At 37.7% G+C, this 24,100-nt stretch overlaps 1 protein-coding gene across 2 annotated transcripts in view; it reads right to left on the reverse strand.

Moving 5' to 3' along the window:
* Positions 1–24,100, reverse strand: part of NPSR1 (neuropeptide S receptor 1) — a gene marked incomplete at both ends in the record, with an annotated part of 190,744 nt that overhangs the window by 46,437 nt on the left and 120,207 nt on the right. Inside the window, one exon of one of the 2 annotated variants that reach the window (XM_080701660.1) lies at positions 3,427–3,530. The exons of the other annotated variant lie outside the window; for it this stretch is intronic. Within the exon in view, the coding sequence (XP_080557786.1) occupies positions 3,427–3,530 (104 nt within the window). The remainder of the gene's footprint in view (positions 1–3,426; positions 3,531–24,100) is intronic. 2 annotated transcript variants of the gene reach the window in all.

A 24,100-nucleotide genomic window follows, 5' to 3' on the forward strand; every position in this document is an offset into this window, starting at 1 on the left:
ATGGGATTGTTTTCTTGATTTATTTGTATAGTTTTCTGCTAGTGTATAAAATACTACTTGTTTTTGCATGTTGATTTTATATAACTCTGATTTAGATTTTTACTAAAATTGTTTATTAATTTTGACAGTTTTGGGGCGGGGCCTTTAGTTTTCTATATATAAGATCTTACTCTCTAGAAACAAAGGCAATTTTAGAAAAACAAATTTGGAAGCCTTTTCTTTCTTGCTATTGCTTTATTGCTCTGGTTTGGGTTTCCAGAACAATGTTGAAGGAGTGGTGAGAACAGGTGTCCTTTCTAGAGAACAGTTGTTTCTAATCATAGAGAAAATTTGTCGCCCTAACATACACGGCCTTTATTGTGTTGAGACACTCTCCTTCCATACCTAATTAATTGCACATTTTATTAGGAAATTATGTTTTATCTCATCAAATGCCTCGAGGTCAGTCAATAGTAGCCACATGGGGCTTTTTCTATTTCCCTGTGAAGGTGGGCACCATCATGGGCATGTACTTAGTCTCTTATATTTTCAAAAATGTTATCAGTGATTTTCAAAGCCTCTATGAATTTCTCATTATTCAGCTTATATTTTGAAGGTGTGGTTAGTCTATTGTCTTTCTCAACAATTATCTAATAACTCGGGCAATAGTGAAGTCAATCAATTGCCTGTAATTGTTATTTTTTTAAAATGTTGTCTGTTCTGAATAAAGTAAACTACAGACAGTCTTGCAAGCGGGGCTTTCCAGAGAACTGCCAGGAATGTCACATAATGGCAGCTTCCTGGGAATAAGCCTTTGGAAGAGCTCTAGCCCTGTTCTGCAATCTCTAGTAGCTGCCAAACTTTGCTTTTGCTCTGAAGGAGAGCTGTTCATTTTCAAGACAACCACAGACCTGGATACTGAGGGATGTGAATCATGCAAACCAAAATACCACAAAGTTAGTTTTTGCTCTTGAGAGTCAGATATTTGCTTGAATAAATGGTGTTTTAGTTTCTGTAAGGTTTTTGTTAATTTCTGAAGTCCTTAAAAATTTGATTCTGGAAATTTGATTCAGTTTTCTTGATGCCTTTATGCAAAAGAGAATTTTAGAGTTCCCTTGCTATATTTTGTTATGTCAAAAAGATATATTTTACATATGGCATTATATTAATAGTTACTGTAAATATGATTAGTAGAAGTGTTACTGACATGACTATTTCTGAAGGGAAAATAAGCCTACAGGATGATAATATGCTTTTGAAAAACATAAAGGTATGTGTGGTTGCCTGCAATAATCCTCACCTCCTGGTTCTAGTTTCACTTATGCTCCTCCTCTTTCCATATTAAATCAGCATTGATTCATAAGTCCAAGAGGTGATGGCGTTGTGACCTTGGAGACTAGTTCGTAGAATACACTGTCACTTCTACCTTGGTCTCTTGGATAGATTATTGTTGAAAAGGCCAGCTGCTTTGTTGTGACGACTTTAAAAAATGCCTTTTGAAAGGTCCATGTGGAGAATAAGTGAGTGTTCTGCCAAGAGTAAACAGAACCAGCTATGTGGCCACTAAGCAAATGAAACATTTACTCTCATCAAGCCTTCCAGTAATAGTGGTACCATGAAACACCTGACTCAATCTTATGATAAGTCTTTACCTGTCCAAAAGAGCTGATACTGCATTCTCAGCCAAATAGAAACCATAGGATAATAAAAATAAAATTATTACATTTATTTAATAACAAAATTATTTTTATTTAAATAGTATTACTAATATTTTAAGCCACTAAGTTTTACCATAATTTATGATTTCAGCAACTGATCACTAATACTGTGAGCAACTAAAAACATTCATCTACAAGAAAGTGAGGGGACCTTTCATATCTGTCATACTTTCAAGGTTATATTTAGATAAAAAGATTAAAATTGAGCCGGGCATGGTGGCGTATGCTTGTAATCCCCGCGCTTGGGAGGCAGAGACAGGAGGATTGTGCAGGTTCAAAGCCAGTCGCGCTGGCATAAGAGACCCTGTTTCAAAAAATAAAAAAAAAAATAGGTCTGGGAGTGTGGCCCGGAGGTAGAAGGGCTTCCAGGAACCCCAGTACTACCAAAAAAAAAAAAAGATTAAAATTGTAACTAAAATTTTTCATTTGTTTTGTTGATAATGGAATAATGCCAATACTGAAATAAGAAAATCAAAAATATAAAGATCATAAACTCAATTTTAAATACACACACACACACACACACACACACACACACACACACACAGAAAGATCCTAAAAAACTTATACAAAGAGTGGCATCCAGACAGGGTTTCCAAAAATGTATTATATAGCTGCAGACCTATAATAATTGAGACCTGAAGTGCCAGTATTGGAATAGAATATATTATTGGAAAATAATTTTAGGATCTCAGAAACTGGGTGCATCAATCTTAATGCAGGTTATTAAACAGTCCACTCAACTGAGTTATTGTGCAGTCACTGTAATATGTTAAAGTCATATTAAATTGTTAATTCTGCCTCAGACACATAATTAGGAAATAAAAATAATGTCACTGTGCATTAGATATAAAAGAGACTCTGGGTGCTATAATTAGATTATTTTGGGGCAGATAGATATTTTCCTGATGGATTTAGTTCTGTAATTGAGGAAATGATCAGCAAATTATACTTTTAGTCATTAACGTGTGCATTTTATAGAGGTTGTATTTTGTGTATAGTGAATAAATAACTTTTTATAGTGTCAAAAACAACAACATCAACAACAAAATAGTCCACTCTTTCAATATGCAGTTGAATTGTCTTTATCTAATAATAAAAGTATGTGACATATATTTATATATCTTAAATCAACTATATTATACATATATAGTTTAAAAGATATTGGAAAATAACAACTTTATTTGAAAAATAATTTTAGCAAAACTCAAAAAATAATAAGAATTACAGTTATAAAATAATTGAAAAAGTTCATTGTCTCTTTGGAGAAAAAATTCAAATGCCAATCGATACTTGAAAAATGAAGCTTAAGGTGGCAATTAAATATTTATCTTTAATACTTATTTTCCAACAAATTGCAAAAGTTTTTCAAAATAAACAGTTGACAATGTTGGGTTTGATGGGTAAAGGATAAATTGTCAAGTTTTCTGGAGATTATTTAGCCATACTATGGAAAAAGTTCTAACATTGGCACATTTTTTTCTCAATGCTTAAATTATGAATGCTTTATATTCTTATAATTGCTTATTTGCATTCCTTTATATATGTATTATTTTCAGTAAAAGAAATACAAATAAAAACCTTTTATATTTGCCTGTCCTTTCACCTAGGAGGAAGTAGATAGTTATCTGCTTAGCAGCGCAAGGTTATATATTATGTTCCTCATGAATAGTCCAAGCACTGACTTTGGTATCACTTTTTCTCATTCCATGTGGAAGGTGCTGCATACCTGAAAATAGCGGACCACTCGGCAGACCAGGTCAGGTGCCAGGAAGTCTCCAGTGAATCGCCAGATAATATCTGTCAAGATGTTGACCAGTCCTGTGAACGAGTCTAACACAAACACACAGTACTTAAATTCAGTCCTTCTTATATTTCCAACTATGCGGCAATAAAAATGAATTCCCAGGGAGATTTTTTCCCCTCTTGATTAATCAGATGGCTGCTGAAGCAAATGGAGATAAGCAGGGGGCCCTTGGCTTTCATTACTGGAGTTTGTTACCACGTGTGTAACCACCTAGCAGGCATATCAACAGTGACTGAGGAGGAATACACCTAAGGGTAGAGTTGACATTTTAAGGCACAGAAGAGTTTTAAGCAGATCTGGACTTACTTTAAAACAAGAAGTGTGTAAGAATCAGAACAAGGCAAAATTGATGAAAGCAAAATATTTATCTTTGGAACCCTTTTCCTCCAATTTTCTTTTTCAATACTCTTTTCAAATCAAGACTTCATATCTTCCTCCCCTGGGTTTTTATGTTTCTTCACTTTGTTTCCTTTTCTTCCCTCTTCCTCTTCTCTTCTCCTGTCTCTCTCCATTCCCTCCTCTTTCTTCTGCACTGGGGGTGGACCCAGAGGCATTCTAACTCTGAGCTATACCCTCCTGGCCTATTTTATATTTTTATTTTGAAACAAGGTCTCACTAAGTTGAGGAGGACCTTGCTAAGTTGCTCAGGCTTTTCTCAAGCCTAAAATCCTCCTGTCTCAGCTATCCAAGCACTGGGATTACAAGCATGCAACCCCATGCCTGGCTCCTTTCAACATCTGCTTTTGTAAAAAGTAAAGTTCTTAATTAGCGTGTCCTGGGGGCCAGTGCCAGTGGGCGGTAGGTGGGAATTGATGTGGCTGCACTTGGGTACTAAGAAGCTGAGTTCTCCAGGTTCAACATCCCCAAATCCAACTAACATTAGATTGATGTGTTTGGATATATAATGAGCTGAGCATTTTCAGGAATTTTTGGAGCTATAGAAGAGAAAGATTCTTCCCCTGAAACTCTGAACTTCAGCTAGCCACAGAATATATACAAACATTGCATTAAATCTTTTTCTAGAAAGAAAGTGTAGGAGATTAAATTCAGGGCTACGTGCATGCTAGGCAAGCACTCTACCACTGAACTACATCCCCAGTGGCTTCCCTTCTCCCCCAATATCTTTATCATTGTCATAGTTTTTGTTCCAATAATTGGAAACGTATTCTAATAAAGTAATCCTAAATATAGAAGAGTTTGGGACATAAAACTAAAAACAATGTCTGAGCCTAGGAAAATGGCAACTGTGGTATGCAGCACATCTCAGTTGCTGTAACAAACAAAATTTAACTATGGAGAAAGCAGCTGCTTGACAAGAAAAGACAAAGCAGCAAAGATAGACACACACACACACACATGGAACTGAGGTAGAATAAAATCAAGTAGTCAGGACAGGTGTGTATTATTTATTTCTTCTTTGTAGTTAATCTCTTTGAGTATTTTCTCTAGTGCTGGTTTTAAAGACTAAACTCCTTCAGTTTCTGTTTGTCATGGAAGATTTTTATTTCTCCATCTAATTTGAGAGATAGTTTTGCTGGGTAGGAAATTTTTGGCTGCAATTTGTTTTCTTTCAGAGTTTGAAATATATTACTCCAGTCCCTTCTGGCTTTCATGACTTGGTTTGGGAAGTCTGGAACAATTCTAATTGATTTCATTCTGAATGTCACTTTGTCTTTTGTTTCTGTTGCCTTTAAGATTCTCTCCTTGACTTCTACATTGGTCATTTTGACTATTATGTGTTGTGGGGAACCTTTTCTCTGATCTTGTCTAAAGGGGGTTCTATAAGTTTCCTGATCAACTCTATGTGTGGAAAATTTTTCTGCTATTACTTATATGATAAGATTGTTGATCCCTTTGGTTTCACTTTCTTTTCCCTCCTCTATGCCAATTATTCATAGGTTAGCTCTTTTAAAATGGGCCCATAGGCCAGGCATGGTGGCACACGCTTGTAATCCCCATGCTTGGGAGGCAGAGACAGGAGGATCACGCAGGTTCGAAGCCAGCCATGGGCGCTGGCTTAGGAGACCCTGTTTCCAAAAATAAAATAGGTCTGGGAGTGTAGCCTGGAGATAGATGGGCTTCCAAGAACCCCAGTTCCACCAAAATAAATAAATAAATAAATAAATAAATAAATAAATAAATAAAATGGGCCCATAAAGCCAGGCATGCTGGCTCATGCTTGTAATCCCCATGCTTGGGAGGTGGAGACAGGAGGATCTCGAAGGTTTGAAGCCAGCTGCACTGGCTTAAGAGACCCTTTTTCCAAATAAAAAGGTATAAAATAGGTCTGGGAGTGTAGCCCAGAGGTAGAAGGGCTTCCAGGAACCCCAGTACCACCAATAAATAAATAAATAAATAAATAAATAAATAAATAAATAAATAAATAAATAAAATTGGCCCATATTTCTTCAATGTCCAATTTCTTCTATCGAATTGTTTTTCTATGTTATATATTATGTGTTCCTTTTTGGAGTGATCGACTTCTAGGAGTGAGATTCTACTCTACATGTGATCTAAGCAATGGTTTATAACTTGAATAGATGCCATTATTTCAATGATTGCATTCTTTATTTCTTTCAGACACTCTCTAAATTCTTTTCAGAATTCCTGTATTATTTCTACAGTTATATTCCTGCTTTGACCTTCTGGAGATCTCTGTAATTCTGTTTTATCAGGCTCTGTAATTGTGGAGTTGTGAGAGCTCATTGTTCCCTTGTTGTTCCTTCAGAAGTTTGCCTCTGTTGCTTTTGACAGATTTCTCTCAGTCTCTAGGTGTAAGCTGGTATATCTAAGGGCAGTTTGTATTGTACTCAACAGTGAAGGTTGAGGAATGAGGGAAGTGAAGGAGTAAATGGAAGAATAGGGTAAAGTCTCAGATAGGATCAAATAGAATGAGAGTATGAGTTTGGTAACATAGTATATACTAGAGATTAGAGATAGTAAAAAAGTAGTAGTATTCTAGTAACCAATGTAGAGTTTCTGGTACAATGATATGAGGTATATTTGATACAAGACAAGGGAGAGATAAAAAGGAGAAAAAAACAGGAGAGGAATCATAAGAAGAGAGTTGATATGGACAAAGGAAGAAGCTTGGGATAGGGTTTGGAAAGAGGGTAAAAACAAAACAAAACAAACAAACAAAACACAACCAGGCATATACACTGACATACAGAAAAAAGAACAAAAAACCAAAATAACCCCAACAACAAATTAATGCAACTTTACAAATAAATGACTATTCGGCAAATAGGTCTGCTGCAGTCTCTGTGCAGATACTGAGTGCCACCGGCACCCTTCCTGCTGTTAGTATGGTTCTCTGAGATTTTCTCAGTCTGTGCAGATGAACAATATCACTGGGGCTGGATTTAGTATTAAGCACAGGTCACCCTCCACACTTTCCACAGATTTAGAGTCTCGGTCTCTTCCTTTCACCATTGGTGGTGTATGCCTCAAAATCAATCTAGGAGTCTATTCTTCTCAGTTAGGGCTGGTCTGGTCTGACTTCTCCCCGTTGCCACAAGTGGGAGGTCTGTGCTGATTCTGGAGCTTCTATTAGTTGGGTCTAGTGTTAAGCTAGACCTTACCCCCACACTTTCTGCTGATCAAAGCCTGAGTCTGTCTGAGCTTCTGTTATGTCCAACAGCAGCCCCCACTCCCACTTTCTCCAGGCTGTATTGGAAAGTGTCAGACCTAGGGTCTACACAAGTCCCCAGGGGTGCCCAGCTGAGCGTATTCCCGTCGGGGAACTGTGATCTCACTTACAGTGTTATTGAGCACTTCTCTGAGTCTCTGGAGTGTGTGGTAATCTCTGTCACCATTCCTCCTTCACTGGTTTGAACCACAAGATCTCAGATCCAGGTAGTTTATCATGGCTATGCGAGTCCCTAGGGACACAGTGCTAGAATTTCTCTTGTGGGGACTATAGTTTCACTTCCAATTTTGGTGCACGCTGGTTTGAATCTCTGGCAGGTGTGGTCAGCTCAGCTGCTGCTGGTGTGATGGTGCTGCAATGGCACTTTTGGCTGCAAGGATGGTGGGTTTCTATTCTGGTGTTGAGCTCCACTCTGGCTCCACTATGAGGGCATGGTGGGCACTCAGAAACTGTAGCAGGTCTTTGTGCAGGAGTGATTGATGACCTACAACCTGTGGATCTGCAGCTGGTCACTTCAAATCCTTGTTTTACTTTTTGTCTCTGGAGCATGGAGCTGTGAGGGAAGACTGACTGTGCGGCACTCACTGCCACAAGGTAGGCAGGTTTATTTTTTTCTCTCTTGTCAGTCTTCTAATCTTCTTTTTCTCTGTCCCTTGTGTTTATCATTTTTGTTCCTCCACTGATTGTATTTTCTGGCTTTGTAGAGCACTGTTTTTGAGGAAATGGAGATCGAGTGTCAGCAGGACTCAGAAGTGCTGCTTCTCTTGGTTGCCATCTTCCCCGAGAATAATGATGATGATCTGGTCTTTAATTACTGCTATGGTCTAAATGTATTACAGAATTCATGTAGGAACTTGGCTCTCAACGCGATCGTGTTGGGTAGGATACAGGAGGTGTTTGGGTTGTGAGGATTCTGGGCTCATGAACAGATGAACGCCTTTATAAAAGGACTTGTGCAAGTGAGTTTGTTCTCTGTGGTTTTGCCATGTGAGGATTCCAAGAGCATGAAAAGCTGCCTCTTGGAAGAAGAGAAAGACTTCATCAGACACCAAACCAGCTGAATATTTAGCTGTAGAATTACCAGGCCCCAGAGCTGTGTGCTAATAGATTTCTATTCATACATTACCCAGACTTTGGCATTCTGTTACAGTAGCACAAAACAGATGACTACTTCTTGTCAAGTCCTTACTTGGCATTTTAATATTGAACACCATATTGATCACACAACTGTCATTCCAGATATGCATTTCTCCTACTTGAAATGACCTCTTGCTACTTCTCAGCTTACTGATTCGCATTTATCTTTCAATATCTAGCTGTGTCCCCTTCTCCAGAAGCTTCCACTGACAATTTGCATATGTGGTCCCCCAAAGGGTATGTGGCCCTTCTAGTCTTATGCCTGTGTGTCTGTCTCAGCCTTTTTGTTTCTCTTTAGATCATGACAATAAGAAGCATTGGAAGCATACATGGGAACTGCAACAAAAACAGAAAAATCTTGGAAAGAAAATTCTCATAGCAATTCTGGGTGATAAGAAAAGTTTTCACTGAGAAGAGCAGACCTGTGCAGGGAATTGAGAACTGTGGGCTGTGATTGATCCAAGAGGAATGTCATGAGCTTTGCCTGGCAGGATAGACTGGATGACTGAACAGAACGGATACGAGTTACTTGGGTATTCCCCTTTGGCTCTTTTTTTTGTGTGTGTGTGGTCCTGGGGTTCCTGGAAGCCATTCTACCTTGGGCTACAGTCTCAGACCTATTTTTACATTTTTATTTGGAAACAGGGTCTCCTAAGCCAGCACCCATGGCTGGCTTCGAACCTGCGTGATCCTCCTGTCTCTGCCTCCCAAGCGCGGGGATTACAAGTGTGCACCACCATGCCCGGCTGGCTCATTTGTTTTTTAATTTTAAAAATTATGAGAAAATTAACTGATGTTTCTCTAGATTTAAGTGGCTATATGAACAATTATAGTGCATTCTGTTGAAATCTATTTTTCCCTCAGAGCTTAATCTTAAATAAGATTATTTCTGTGTGTAGACTATCAGTGGTACTGTGCCACAACATCCGTTAGTTGCTATTAAGCAAATGATGCTAGATCCCATCAGTAAAAAGCTACTTAGTCACCTAGGTAATTGAATACATTGCAAATAAGCTGCTCCTAGATGGTAATTGACAGGACCTTGGGAGCAAAGGGCACACTCTAAAGGCTTCAGAACTCCCATGCATGACTCCTGCTTTGTACAATTAATTCTGTGAAAGATCCTAGGAAATACTAATACTCAGAAAAGCCAAAGCAGGCTTCATTGTTTCTTTGAGGATGTCTTAGAAACCTGAATGTGGGTCCCTACATGCTTATACTTGGAGCATAAGTATGAGTGCACTGGAAAGAAGTCAAAAGTAAGGCACCAGCTGAGCTGAGTTCCAAAGGATCGTCATGGACTGGTGAGGTGAAAGGAGGTTAGGGGCATTGATTATAGGCACAGGTAAGAGCGTGAACAGTTATAGAGGTGAAAAAATGGAGGGCAGAACTACATGACTTGTGTATGTAAAATGACAGCAGTTTAGCCAGGCACAGTGGTGCATGCCTGTAATCTCAGTATTTGGGAGGCTGACACAGGAGGATTGCAAGTTCAAGGCCAGGCTCAGTAGCTTTGCAAGGCCCTTAGCAACTTAGTGAGACACTGTGTAGAGCACTTTTTTTTTCTTTTTTAGGAAAGGCCTCCATGAAAGTGAAAGAGGAACTTAACTCTCAAAGCACACTTGGCCATGACTCATTACACTCCAGAGTGCATCAGTGCAGTGTGCAAGCATTAACTCTTACAGCACACACAGGTGTGCTACTGCACACCCAGGTTATCAGGGGCAACACACAGGTACCAGGCACAAAGTGCAATGCTCAGAAATGATAGGCAATGTCCAGGCTCAGTGTCTACTGCCCAGGTGACCAGGAGCACTTGGACAACCACATCAAGTCCATAGCAACCAGAGGACTACAACGGTCAGCACCTGAGACTGAAAACTTGCAGCTTCTTCTGCCGAGGAGCCTGGCCATCTTACCAAGCTGACCACCAACAATGCGTCTGAAGGCTGACCCAGCCAGCTCTGCTGGTAGCCATAGGGCAAGTCCTCGCAGTCGGGTCTGACAGAACACCAGGTAAGGTCAGGCCTGAAGACCCAGAGTAGACTCACCACTGACCTGGGCCTGCATCCTCGACACAGCTCTGTGGTGAAAGGACTGCCCAACCTGCTTCCCAGGCTGTACTAATCTCTCTCTGTCACTCTCTCTGCACTAAACAATGGAACCAGCCAAGATGTCCATCAAAGATGAATGGATTACAAAACTGTGGGATATGTACACAATGGAATTTTACTCAGCCATTTAAAAAAACTCAATTACATCATTTTCAGGGAAACGGATGGAACTGGAGGACATTATGCTAAGTGAGATTAGTCAGTCACAAAAAATAAGAAAGCAGATGCTTTCCCTAATATGTGAGAGTTAGGGAGAAATGGGTCATAGGAGGAACTCTAGATGAAAAAGGAAATCCTATAGAGGAGCAAACAAGGCAACCTAAAGGAGGAGAAAGGAGGGAGGAAGAGGAAAATCTCTAAAACACACAATGTACTTAAACATATCGAAGTTAACCACTAAGCTGAGCAAGGAAAGGAGGGACGGGGAGGAAATGGGGTGGGAATTGGGTAGGGGTTAAATCAGTGATGTGTACATGTCTGTACACACAAGTTTTTACCCCAATATGATGTATGAATATAATGCACCAATAAAAATAAAACAAATAAAAAAGACAAAAATAAAAATAAAAAAGACAAAAAATAAAGCTCTTGCTTGCTTGCTTAAAAATCAATAAATAAAATAGTTAAGTAGTATAAAGTTTATGTGGAGTGGTAACAAATACAGAACTGGTCACAATAACACAAAACAATAAGTTTCTTGAAATGCCTGAGACCATGTTGTTTCCTACCATCTAATTCAGCTCAGAACAGACCTTGTTTCAAAATAAGAAAATGGCTGGGGTGTAGTATGGAGGTAGAATGCTTCTGGGTTCAACCCCTAGTACCAAAAAAAGCAAAAAAAAAAAAATAATAAAATAAAAGACAACAGTTTGTTATTTCACTGCCAAAGCCTAAAATTGGAAGTGGTAAAAAATAGGGCAATCAAGTACAAGAACCTGGACATTTCAGGCTCTCTGAGGATAGGGAAAGGAGCTTGCACTTTTCCTTTAGACCATGAGAAATAATGATCAGCAATGTCTAGAAACATGTGTTTTAAATATTAGTTATTGCTAGGAGAATCAATTTAGTAGATTCAGTATTGTAATTACCCTTTAGATCAATTAAGGCATTGTGCAGAAGGGCAAGAAAAGGATAATGGACATTTACTGTATGCAAGCGGGAGCGAGATTATAGAAAATGGTGGAGACTTGAGATCTATTTTGTAAGGTCATGTAATGAGGATTTGGTGACTCTTTTTTTTTTTTTTTTGGTGCTACTGGGGGTGGAACCCAGGGGTTTTCTATCTCTGGGCTATACTCCCAGGCCTATTTTATAGTTTTTTGGGGAACAAGGTCTCACTAAGTTGCTAAGAGCCTCACTAAGTAGCTGAGGCTGGCTTCGAACCTGTGCGATCCTCCCTGTCTCAGCCTTCCAAACCCGGGGATTACAAGCGTGTGCCACCATGCCCGGCTTGGTGAATATTTTTGAATGCTCTTGGCTTTGGTGTCCCTGGTAGATAGTAATACCATCAACTAAGCTGAGAATAAGGAGGATAAGCTCATTAAAATGAAAGTTATTTGAGTTTGAATTTTAATTGGGGTTTTAGAAAATACATATGTAATGTTATTATCAACATGATTAGATTGAAATCTGCTATGTTTTAAATTATTTCTGTTTCTCTCTGGATTAACTGGACTTTCTAAAGATTTTATTTGTCTCTTCTATAGGTATATTCTGATTCTTTTTCTTTTAATGTTGAGGGTTTATAATGCATGTTCTTAAATTATAATGGTGTATTTCACATAACATTACACAGACTCTTGCATAATATGTAACTTGTATGTCCAAAACACTTAAAGCATGCTATTTTTTCAATAGTTAATGTTTGCATGTTTTATAAAACACTATTACAATTTTGCTTTGAACAGTCAATTGCATTTTTTGAGTTATTTAAAAGTAAGAAAAATGTTTTTTTTTAAAATAATAATCTTTAGTTGTATTCTTTTCTTTAGAGTCAAAGGCAGAAGTTTATTAAGAAAAAGTGAGGATACACATTCAAGGGAGAGCATGGGTCAGCTGAAGAGAATGAGGGGCCTGTTTTCTTCTTTTAAGGGCTCTTGAAATCTTTTTCAGGATCACATTTCTGGTCAAAAATCTTCTTTAATGTTTGTTAAAATACAGGTTTGCTGGTAAAAAAAAATCCTGGCTTTGTTTTTGCTTTTCAAAAATTCTTCAATAGCTTTTATTTCACTTTTATTAAGTGTAGAATTCGTGGTGACATTTATCCCCACAGTCAGCTTTAAAGATGCTGCTTTTGTCTCCTGGCTCAAATAGCTCCTGACAAGCAGTTTAATTCTTACCTTTGGCTATTTGTAATTAATATGCTCACAGCTGCCTTCCGAGTTTTCTCTATATCATTTTCTAGCAATCTGAGTAAGTACTGTGTAAATACATGTGTATATATCTATATCTATATCTATATCTATCTATCTATATATATGTATAACAGAACAATTATCTCAATGCAAATTATTTCATAATTTAAGATCTATGTTTGATGCTTTTTATTATTATTGGAAACTTCTAGCTATTGTTCAAATAATAGCTTGTTCTTCTCTCTTTTCTTCTGTGATTCTAATTATATATATGTTGGACCAGTTGTATCATAGTTCTTGAATGTTTTAGTATCTCACTTTTCTACTTTTTTTTCTCATTAAGTTTCACTTTGGGTAATCTGTACTGATCTACTTTGAAGTTACCTAATTCTTTTTTTTTCTTTTTTTTGTGCATTGTAGTCATAAATTTTGATGAGGTACAAGATGGTGGAGATATACATGAACACATCATTATCAATCAGAGAGATGCAATTATCCAGTTATGGCCCCATTTCCTCCCCCTCTCTCATTCTTACGTTTGGCTAAGTGATTGACTTTGTTAGTTTTGTTAATGTACATCATTATAGAATTTTTTTTTATTTTTTATTTTTTGGTGGTACTGAGGTTCCTGGAAACCCTCTACCTCTGGGCTACACTCCCAGACCTATTTTTATATTTTTATTTGGAAACAGGGTCTCTTAAGCCAGCGAGGCTGGCTTCAAACCTGCCCGATCCTCCTGTCTCTGCCTCCCAAGCACGGGGATTACAAGAGTGCGCCACCATGCCCAGCGTCATTAGAGAATGTCCCTCTTCCCCCTCCCATTCCCTCAGTTAGGTCACCTCATTTGCTCATCTACAGTATCTCCTTCTTTGTTAGAGTTCCTCCTAGGACCCATTTCTCCCTAGCTTTCGCATTTAGAGAGAACATTCAGTTTCTTACTTTTTGTAAATTGTATTATTCTTTATAGTTGTGTAAAATTCCATCGTGTACATATGCCATAGTTTTATAATCCATTCATCTGTTGATGGATATTTAGGCTGTTTCCATAGGTTGGCAATTGTGAACTGTGAGGCTATGAACATAGACACACATGCATTAGTTTGGTAGTTTTGTTTCCATTCTTTTGGTAGATACCCAGAAGTGGTATTGCTGGATCATATGATAGGTTTATTCCCATTCATCTGAGGATCTTCCATACTGTTTTACAAAGTGGTTGCACTAATTTGCAATCCCACCGACAATGTTCCCATTTCTCCACATCTTTGCCAGTATTTGTTTTTGTCTGTGTTTTGAATGATTACCATTCTAGTTGGAGTTAGATGAAATATCAGGGTAGTTTTAATTTGCATGTCTCTGATTGCTAATGATGTTGAACATTTTTTTCATGCATTTATTGGACATTTGAATTACTTTTGTGAAGTGTCTATTTAGTTCACTTGCCCACTATGTGACTGGGTTTTTTGTTTTCTTAGTGCCTAGTTTCTTGAGCTCTCTCTATGTTTTAGATATTAGTCCTCTATTGGAGGAGTAGGTGTCAAAAAACTTCTCCCATTCTGTTGGCTCTTGGTTGAGGTTTTCAATAGTTTCCTTTGCTGTACAGAAGCTCTTCAATTTAATGCAATCCCATGTATTGATCAACCTTTTAGTTCTGTGTGCTCTTGGGGTCTTGTTGAGAAAGTTTTTACCTGTTCCTATGTTTTGCAGTGTTGTACCTGTGCCCTCCTCAATGAGCTTCAAGGTCTCTAGTTTAATTTCCAAGTCTTTGATCTATCTTGAATTGATTCTAGTGCAGGGTGAGAATGTGGGGTTTATTCCCATTTTTCTACATAAGGTTAACCATTTTTGCCAAAACCACTTGTGTACAAGCTATCTTTTATCCCAGTGTATGTTTTTGGCCCCTTTGTCAAAAATCAATTGGCTGTAAGTATGTGGATTTGTTTTTGAGTCTTCTATTCTGCTCCATTGGTCTATGTATCTGTTTTTTGCCAGTACCATGCTATTTTCATTACTATGGTTTTGTAGTATAAAGTCAGGTATTGTGATTCCTCCTGCATGGTTTTTGTTGCTGAGAACTACTTTGGCTATTCTGGATTTTTTGTTGTTCCAAATAAATTTAATAACTAATTTTTCTATATCTATGAGAAATGATCTTGGTAATTTAATGGGCATTGCATTGAATCTGTAGATCACTTTTGGAAGAATGGCCATTTTGATGATATTTATTCTGCCAATCCATGAACATGGAAGATATTTCCATCTTCTAAGTCTTTCTTTTATTTCTTTTTTCAATGTTTTATAATTTTCTTTATAGAGGTCTTTTATCTCCTTGGTTAAGTTTATTCCTAAATATTTTATTTTTTGTGGGAAATTCTGAGTGGAAGTGTTTTCTGAATTTCTTTTTCACTGGATTTATGGTTGGTGTACAGAAAAGCTTCTGATATTTTAAGATTGATTTTGTATCCAGACACTTTACTGAATTTGTTGATAAGTTCTATAAGTCTTTTGGTTGGGTTTGTTGGGTCTTCTAAGTATAGTATTATGTCATCTGCAAATAGGGAAAGTTTGAGTTCTTCTTTTCCTATTTGTACCCCTTTGATTTCCTTTACTTGCCTTATTGTTCTGACTAGAGTTTCAAGTACCATATTAAAAAGAAATGGTGATACTGGACATCCTCATGTGGTTTCTCTGGGTCTTCTTATAGTTGATTTCTACTTTCATTCCATTATGGTCTGAAAAGACACAGGGAAATATATCACATTTTTTGAATTTGTTAGTGCTCACTTTGTGGCCCAGGATGTGATTTATTTTGGAGAAGTTTCTGTGAACAGCTTAGAAAAATGTGAAATCTGCTGTAGTTGGGTGGAATATTCTATATGTGCCTAATAGGTCCATTTGGTTGATAGTGTTCTTTAGGTCTGAGGCATCTTTACTAACTTTCTGTCTAGATGATAATTTTAACACTGTGAGAGGGATGTTGATGTCTCCCAGTATTATTGTATTTGGACTTATGTGTGACTTAATCACAACAATTTTGTTTTATGAAAGTAGCTGCACCTATGTTTGGGGCATAAGTATTGACTATTGTTATTGGTCTGACTTTTCCCTATTCACCACAATTGGGTAGTCTACAGTAATCCCAAAGATCCTACTATTTGGATCTAGTGTTAAGCATAGTTCTCCCTCCACACTTTACACTGATGCAGAGCTTGAGTCTGTCCAAGCCTCTTCTATCCAACAGCAGACTCCATCCCCACCTTTGAGAGGTTGAACTGTAAGTCTCAGACTCACGGAGTTTATTGGGACTGTGCAAGTCCCTTGGGGTGCTAGGCTGGGCCTTCTCCTGCAGGGATGATGGGTTCACTTATAGTGTTGTTGAGTACTGCTCTGGATCTCTGGAGGGCGTGGTGAGCTCAGCCGCCACTGCTGCATATTGTAGCCAGTGTTTGCACAGGAGAAACTGATAGGTTACAATTCCAATGATCTTCAGCTGCTTACTTTGTTTCAAGCCCTTGGTTGTTTTTCTGTGCATCTCTAGAATTGGGTGCAGTGAGGCAAGATGGCGCTGCTGAGGCACCCACAGCCTCAGGGTGGGCAGGTTTCTTTTCTGCTCTCTGATTGATCTTCTTCCTTTTTTCCCCTGCTGCCTTTTACTTATCATGTTCTTTTTAATGTTATGGTGTTTTCTTGCTTTTGTAAGAATGCTGTTTTTAAGGCAATGGAAATTGGGTGTCAGCAGGACTGATATGCTTGCTTCCCTGGGTCACCATCTTCCAGGAACTTCCTTCAATTTCCTAATTATTATTATTATTTGGCTGTGTTAAGTCCACAGAAAATTCCTGGTATGAATTATGTGAGTTATTTTTGCTTTATCTAGTTTCTCACATTTCAGCTTCAATATTTTCTGTAGTTTTTCATCTCTTTATTATAACTACTCAGTTTTTCATCTTTTATATACTTGTTTCCCTAGAAACTTTATTGGTCAGTTATTTATCAGGGAGGAGTGTGTGTGTTTGTGTGTGTGGGGGTAGTGGGGATTGAACTCAGGGGCATTCTATTTTTGTGCTACACACTCAGCCCTATTTTTTAATTTTGAAAGTGTCTTACCAAGCTGCTGAGAGCCTCCTTAAATGGCTGAGGCTGAACTTGAGCTTGAAATCCTCCTGTCTCAGCTTCCCAAGTACTGAGATTGCAGGTGTTCATCACCACACCTGGCTAGCAGGGAGGATTTTTTTGAAAAGCTTTTATCTTAAGATCATTTTAGATTCACCTTGGTGTGGTAAAAAAAAACAGTACAGAAAGTTCTTCTGCATACTTCACCTAGTTCTCTCAGAATGATGACAAAAAACCAGGAAAGTGATTTTGTTAAGATATTATTAACTAAACATTAGAACTAATTTGGATAACAACCATTTTTACAAGTACATTTTTATGTCTCTGGGATTTAATCTGGCAGATATATAGCCATAGCAATAACACCACAGCCAGTTCCTGTCTAATAATGCCAATATTGGGGTCATCTTTCTCCCTGAGTCTGTTTGATTGCTTTGGCTTTTAATAATGGGTTGCAGTTAAATTTTCTTCTTGAATCTCATAAATGTTGACTGAATGGTAGACATTGTGTACAGAAGATCATTAGTGATGGAAAGAAACAGTATTTATTCCTAAAAGTATGCACTGTTTGGGGTGGTATTGAGTCAACCTACTTAAGAGTCTAGCAGTGGCTGGGTTTTAGTGTTGGTTGGCAATTCTAGTTCATCACAGACTTCACATTACCTCTTTGAATGCTCTACTAGGGGGAAATCTGGGGTTCTAGAGGTTCTAATGCTCCACTCTTCTTTCAGTTGCATCTGCCTTGCTGTGGCACTGCTACTGTATGTTACTCAATGCTGCTAGATGGGCGGGTGAAGGATGTCTTTTGTCTTAGCTCAGACTCTGTTTTGTGTAGATTTGGGTGCTTGGACCTTGTGGGTGGGATATTCTTAATGTTCTAATTCCTCCTCTCATGAAAATAAATCTCCCGTTTGGATCTAAAATGGGTTTTGTGTATGAGATAGTTTTACATGCTTCTCTAGTAGTAGGAAATACCTAATGGTATTGCGATGGCCATTTCCTGCACTTGAGGAATTTTAATTATTTTAAAAATTTTGGCCTTTTTCTGGTACTATGGAGGGACACAGTGTGGGATCCCCTGATGGCTTAGCATTCTTGTTGAGAGAAATGTCTAGGTTAGAGGATAGAATCTCATGTCTTTTGCAAGTATAGACTAAACTCTCCTGCACACCTGCACATAGTATCTGTAAATATTACTCAACTCTGCCACTGTCATGGAAGCCATGTTTTCAGACCGAATGGATATAGCTGTGTGCCAATAAAATTTTACTTGTAAAATTAAGCTGCAGACTGTATTTTGCCTATTGGCTGTGGTTTATCAAATCCGGTCTAAAGAATCAGCTCCAGATGCTGTATTAGGACTTTAGGAATCCTGCTCCCTTACTTTTCAGTTTCATCCTATCTTAATTTCACTCTAAAAGAAACATTTTTAACAATCACATTGATACCAGCAGCCAGTTAATTGATCAAAACATTGGTTAAAGAAATAAGGCATACACATAAACCTACCTTAAAATATGAGACATAAAATGTACATTTATGTCTTTTTTTAGTGTAAGTCCAAGACTTTGATTTGATTTGATGTACCATCCTTTTATTTTTCATAGAATATAGTCATAATGAGTCTTTATAATTTCCAATTTTGGTTTCCTTAAATTGGAGTGAGAAGTTGAGATGCCAGCAAGGCAATCTGAGGCAGCATCTCATTGCAGGGATTTTTATAATCCTCCTTTATCTTTTATAGTTGTATCTTCTGAGCTTAATTCTATTGCAGCTTTTTTAGTGACTCACTTTAAAAAAAAGGTCAAGTCTTCCCAGAGTTTCTACCTTAATTTTCACAGAAACAATAACTCTTTAATGCTCCTTAAATTGTATGAATTTAATATGAGTTTAGCTGGCATAAAACATTGAGAGTAAACACTCTGATTACTGTAGTAAAAAGAAGTAGGAAAAGAAATGCACAGGCTCATTGGAAACTCAATTTCTGGTCACAGTGTTCAGTTAGTGGAGTTGTTTTGCTGAAAAAGAAGAGTGTTGATTAGCCTAATGAGACTGGCTACAGGAATCCCCTTATTGTCCCAAACCATCCCCAGCTAAGCATCTTCAGGCCCTTTCTTTGTGCTGCTCCATTGGCTTAGGAAGATCTTTCTCTACCTCTTCCTGAAGAATATCTCCTTTATGACACCTTTTCTGACTGCTAAGATTGGCTTGGTTATTCCTTCCTCTGTGCCTCCTCTGCTCTACTTTTCTAGTTCCTATAATACATGAATTCATTCTTCTTTTCTGTTTCTCTACTATTCTACTAGCCATTGGGAAACAGATTTTTTTTCAACTTCATATATTCAGGCTCTAAAATTGTGACACCACACAGAAACATTTGGTAACTTTCCATTAAAGAAATTAATCCGTTATTTCTCTTGCTATTTGGTTGACTGCAGCACGGGATATTTCACTGAGATTAAGTCACATCAACCATTGTCTTCTATGCAGATTAAAGTAATGATTAGGGAATCCAGATGGCAAGAGGAGGAACATGATTAGAAATTTTGTCCCTAAGCAAATCTGTGGGAAAGCTCCCAGGGCTCTTGGTCTCTGCTTGATTGCAATCTCCTGATTGTCAATGGCTGGACCTTATTCATGTCTATAGTCTTACTCCTTTTCATAGTGCCTGGCATGGTACTTGGTGCTTGCTAGGTAAAGGAAGAAATGCTGGCCAACTAAACACATTAATAAACTTCTTAGAAATGCAAAAGCTACTCCTGTAGGATACACCCTGCATAGAGAACAAGTTGCAATTTCAGTCCATGTCTTAGATTTCTGCTTACTCTCAATTGCTTTTTGGACTTTCCCATGCAGAAGAGAGACAAGAATAGGAAACATTTAGCAAACCAAGTAAATCACTAAAAAAAATCTCAACAAGTGGGTAGAACGTGAGTAGCTATTAAACTAGATATGGGGGATGTTGAATAAAAACTCACATTTTATGAATACTTTAACATTTTGGTTAACAAAGATCCTTTTAGCCTTATAGCTTCAATTGTGGTGTGATAGATGAGGAGTGTTCTGGTTTTCCTGGAGGAACACTTTGGGTAACAGTGTCCACTGCATAACTTTAGAGAATGTGATGCCTCCAGGACAACCCAACATCTTTAGTATTGTTTTTAAGTGGGGGAGGATTGTGGCTGGGTGATAATGGCCTTTTTACTTGTGACTGTACAATAATTATTTTTTATATTGCTTGGGGTAGCTGACCTCTGACTTTTCTTTCTTGACAACCTAAATGTAACAAGAAATGTGAAAGTTTATTTAATGATAGAACTCTCATTAGCCAACCTCATGTTGAGTACTTAACTGCTAATTAAAATCATTTATCTAAAACTAAATTCTTGAGACTTCTGGGAAGATGGCAACCAAGAAAAGCAGCGTTTATGAGTTCTGCCAACACCCGATCTCTATTGCCACAAAATCAGTGCTTTTCATATCCAGAAAACACTATCAGCAGAGAAATAAAAATGTAAACACAAAGTACAGAGAAAAAGAAGACTAGAAGAACAATCAGAGACCAGAAAAGAAACCATCCCGCATTGCGGAGCCGCACCAGCGCCAACATGCCTCACAGCACCAGGCTCCAGAGAGGAAAGGTAAACAAAGAGGTGAAGTGAGCAGTTGTGGATCATTGAGGTGTAATTCAGCAGTTCTTTCAGCACAAAGAACGTCTAAAACTCCCAGTGGCCAAGCTCATCACACCTTCCAGGGACTCAGAATGGAGATCAAAATCAAAAAAGAAATACTCCAGCCTCACAGTTGAGGACGTGACAGTGGCACCATATTGCCAGCAGTGGCAGCGAGTTCACCACGCCAGCGATGGCTCCAGAGCAGCGCGCACAATAACTGTAAGTGAAATTGCAGCCCCTACAGGAGAAATCCCAGCACTGCACCCTCAGGGACTTGCGCAGCTTTGATAATTTCCCTGGGTATGAGATTTTGCAATCTAACCCAGTGAAGGAGTAGTGGTGGCAGAGATACCACACCCTAGTTGCAGCTCCCCATGGGAAAACACCCACCCTGGCACCTCCACAGTATTGCACAGCCTCGATTAACTCCCTTGGTCTGAGACTTTATGATACAACCCAGTAAAGGAGTAGTGGCAGCTGAGGTTACAACTAACTCAAGATCCAGAGCAACATAAGTGAAGTTGTGGTGACCTGGGGAAAAACCCAGAGAAAGCACAAACTTCTAAAATTATGGGAAAGAGGAACAATAGAGCAATGAACACCCACAACCCCATAATATCAGAACCTGATAACAGAGAAATTCAGAGATTTCTAGAAGATCAAGTCAGGAATATAACTGTAGAAATAATACATGACTTTTGAAAAGAATTTAGAGAGAGTCTAAAAGAAATAAAGGATGCAATCATTGAAGTAAAGGCCTCAATTCAAAGTATAAACAATTGATTAGACTACATGGAGAATAGAATCTCGCTCCTAGAAGATGATTACTCCAAAAATGAATGCATAATTTTTAACTTAGAAAAAAAATTCAGACAGCAGTAATCTGACATTGAAGAAATATGGGCCCATTTTAAGAAAGCCAACCTAAGAATAATCGGAATAGAGGAAGGAAAAGAAGGTGAAACCAATGGGATCAATAATATCTTCAAGGAAATAATAGCAGAAAAATTTCCAAACATAGAGCAAGAGATCGATACATAGGTCCAGGAAACGTATAGAACTCCCTTTAGACAGGATCAGAGAAGAGGTTCCCCAAGCCACATAATTGTCAAAATGACCAAGATGGAAGCCAAGCAGAGAATCTTAAAGGCAACAAAAAGAAAAGGCCAAGTGACATTCAGAGGCAAACCAATTAGAATCACTCCAGACTTCCCAAACCAAGTCATGAAAGCCAGAAGGGCTTGGAGTAACATATTCCAAACTCTGAAAGAAAACAACTTCCAGCCAAAAATTTTCTACCCAGAAAAACTATCTATCAAATTAGATGGGGAAATAATAAGCTTCCATGACAAACAGAAATGAAAGGAATTTATGTTTTCAAAACCAGCGCTAGAGAAATTACTCAAAGAGATTAACTACAAAGAAGAAATAGGTAATACACACCAGAACCAGAGAAACAAGATTTTCTATCCAGCAGACAACTAAGCAAAGAAGAATACACAGTATTTCACACAGAAATAAAATCTTTACATGTTAGGAATTAAAAGCTATCTCTCAACAATCACACTGAATATAAATGGCCTCAATTCCCCAATAAAAAGACATAAAGTGGCACAATGGATTAAAAACCAGAATTCATCCATCTGCTGCTCACAAGAAACATACTTTACAAGGAAAGATAGTAACAAACTCAAGGTAAAGGGCTGGAGTAAGGTAATTCATGTTAAGTAGCCATCCTAACAAATGTGAAGTAGTATTTCAGTATAGTTTTTATTTGTATATCCTTAATGATTAGTTATATTATGATAATGATGAGTAATATTCATGTGTTTATTGGTCATATAAAAATCTTTGGAGATTCATTATTTTAGTCTTTTTCTTATTTCTAAATTGTATTGTTTGCTTTTATTGTTGCTAATTTTTAGGATTTCTATTTGGAATATTAATATACCTTCAGATATAGCATTTGGAAATAATTTAACCTATTCTATCAGTAACTTTTAATTCTGTTTACATTGTCTTTGTATGTACAATATTTTTCTATTTTTTATGAAGTTTGTTTATTCTTTTGTTGCCTGTGCCTTTGGAATCATATCCAAGAAATCACTGCCAATTTCAGTGTTGTGAAGTTTTATGACCCTAGTTTTCTTCTAAAAGTTTATCATCTTAAGATTTACGTTTAGGTCTTTTATCTATTTTGAATTAATATTTGTATATGGTGTTAGGTAAGGGCCCACTTTTATTATTTTTAATGTAGTTATTATTTTTCAACAATATTTAGTGAAAAAATTATTATCTTTTTCACCAAATGTTCTTGGTCAAAAATAATTTGACCATATATGGAAGAAAAAATCCAAACATATAAAAATTAGTCAAGAAATCAAGCCTGGGAAGGAGGAAGGGGGAGGGAAGGGTTAGGGATTGGGTAGGGGCTGATTGGGTGATGTGTGCATGTATATCTCCACAAGTTTTTTTTTTTATCCCATTAAGATGTAAGATTACAATGCACCAATAAAATTTATTTAACAAAAATAAAATAGAATTCTCATGTTTCTGGATTAGGCTTATTTTATTTTACAATAAATATGATTCTGCACCATGCCCTTCACTGAGATTAAGTACCAGTTGAGTTTAATGACCTAAACTGTCAACTCCCCAGGTCTTTGTAAATCTCTGGGAAATTGCCCACACCTGAGTCATTACACCTCAATTAAGTAAGAAATCAACACATCTATTCTCATTAGAGAAATCTCTTCACAGAAAGCCTGGTTCCTGAGACTTTCAAATAGTCTTTTTTTTCTTTTTTTCTTTTTGCCCTTGGGGATTGAACCTAGGGACATTCTACCTCTGAGATACAGCCAATTTCTTTTTATTTTTTGTTTTGAAACATAAACTTGCTAGGTTCCTGAGTTTCACTATGTGGCTGAGGATAACTTCATACCTATGATCCTCCTGTCTCAGCCTGCCAAGTACTGCCAAATAGTCTTACTAAGTCACAAACACTACCAATGATTCTCTTTCTACCTTAGCCCCTCCAATCAAGTAACTCTCTTGCATTTAATTTGAGAAACTCAAACCCTCAAACTTACACTTTTTGCATCTGTTGTGTGCAAAAAACCAAGAATCTCATTATTGAGACCAACTGGCCTGCCTGCATTGATAGATGTTGATGGATGGCGAGGAATTCCTGTGCTTGTATGTGCACACATCAGGTGAGCAAGAGCAAATGTTCCTTGGACACAGGGAAAGAAGGCACTGAACAGCCACTGTTCCCGCTCTTCACTGCGTTTTAAAGGGGAAGATCTCGAGGCATGGCAGTGTGGAATTATTATTGCACACAAGAGTTTCAAAGTTGCTGAGAGTAGACATATGGACAACTTGTTTCCTCTTTCAAATGAATTTTATTTTTCTGCAAATAAAATTACCATAAATGGTCTGGGGTTTTACACTCAAGTAAAGGAGAAGAGGACACCATATTTAGTTATTCAAGAGGCAAGTTCTTCAAGCACCTCTGTCCCTTCACAGTTCTTGCCCAAGAGGAGCTGAGTTGCAGC

This window comes from Muscardinus avellanarius (assembly GCF_963383645.1).
Source record: "Muscardinus avellanarius genome assembly, chromosome: 9".
Lineage (NCBI taxonomy): Eukaryota > Metazoa > Chordata > Mammalia > Rodentia > Gliridae > Muscardinus > Muscardinus avellanarius.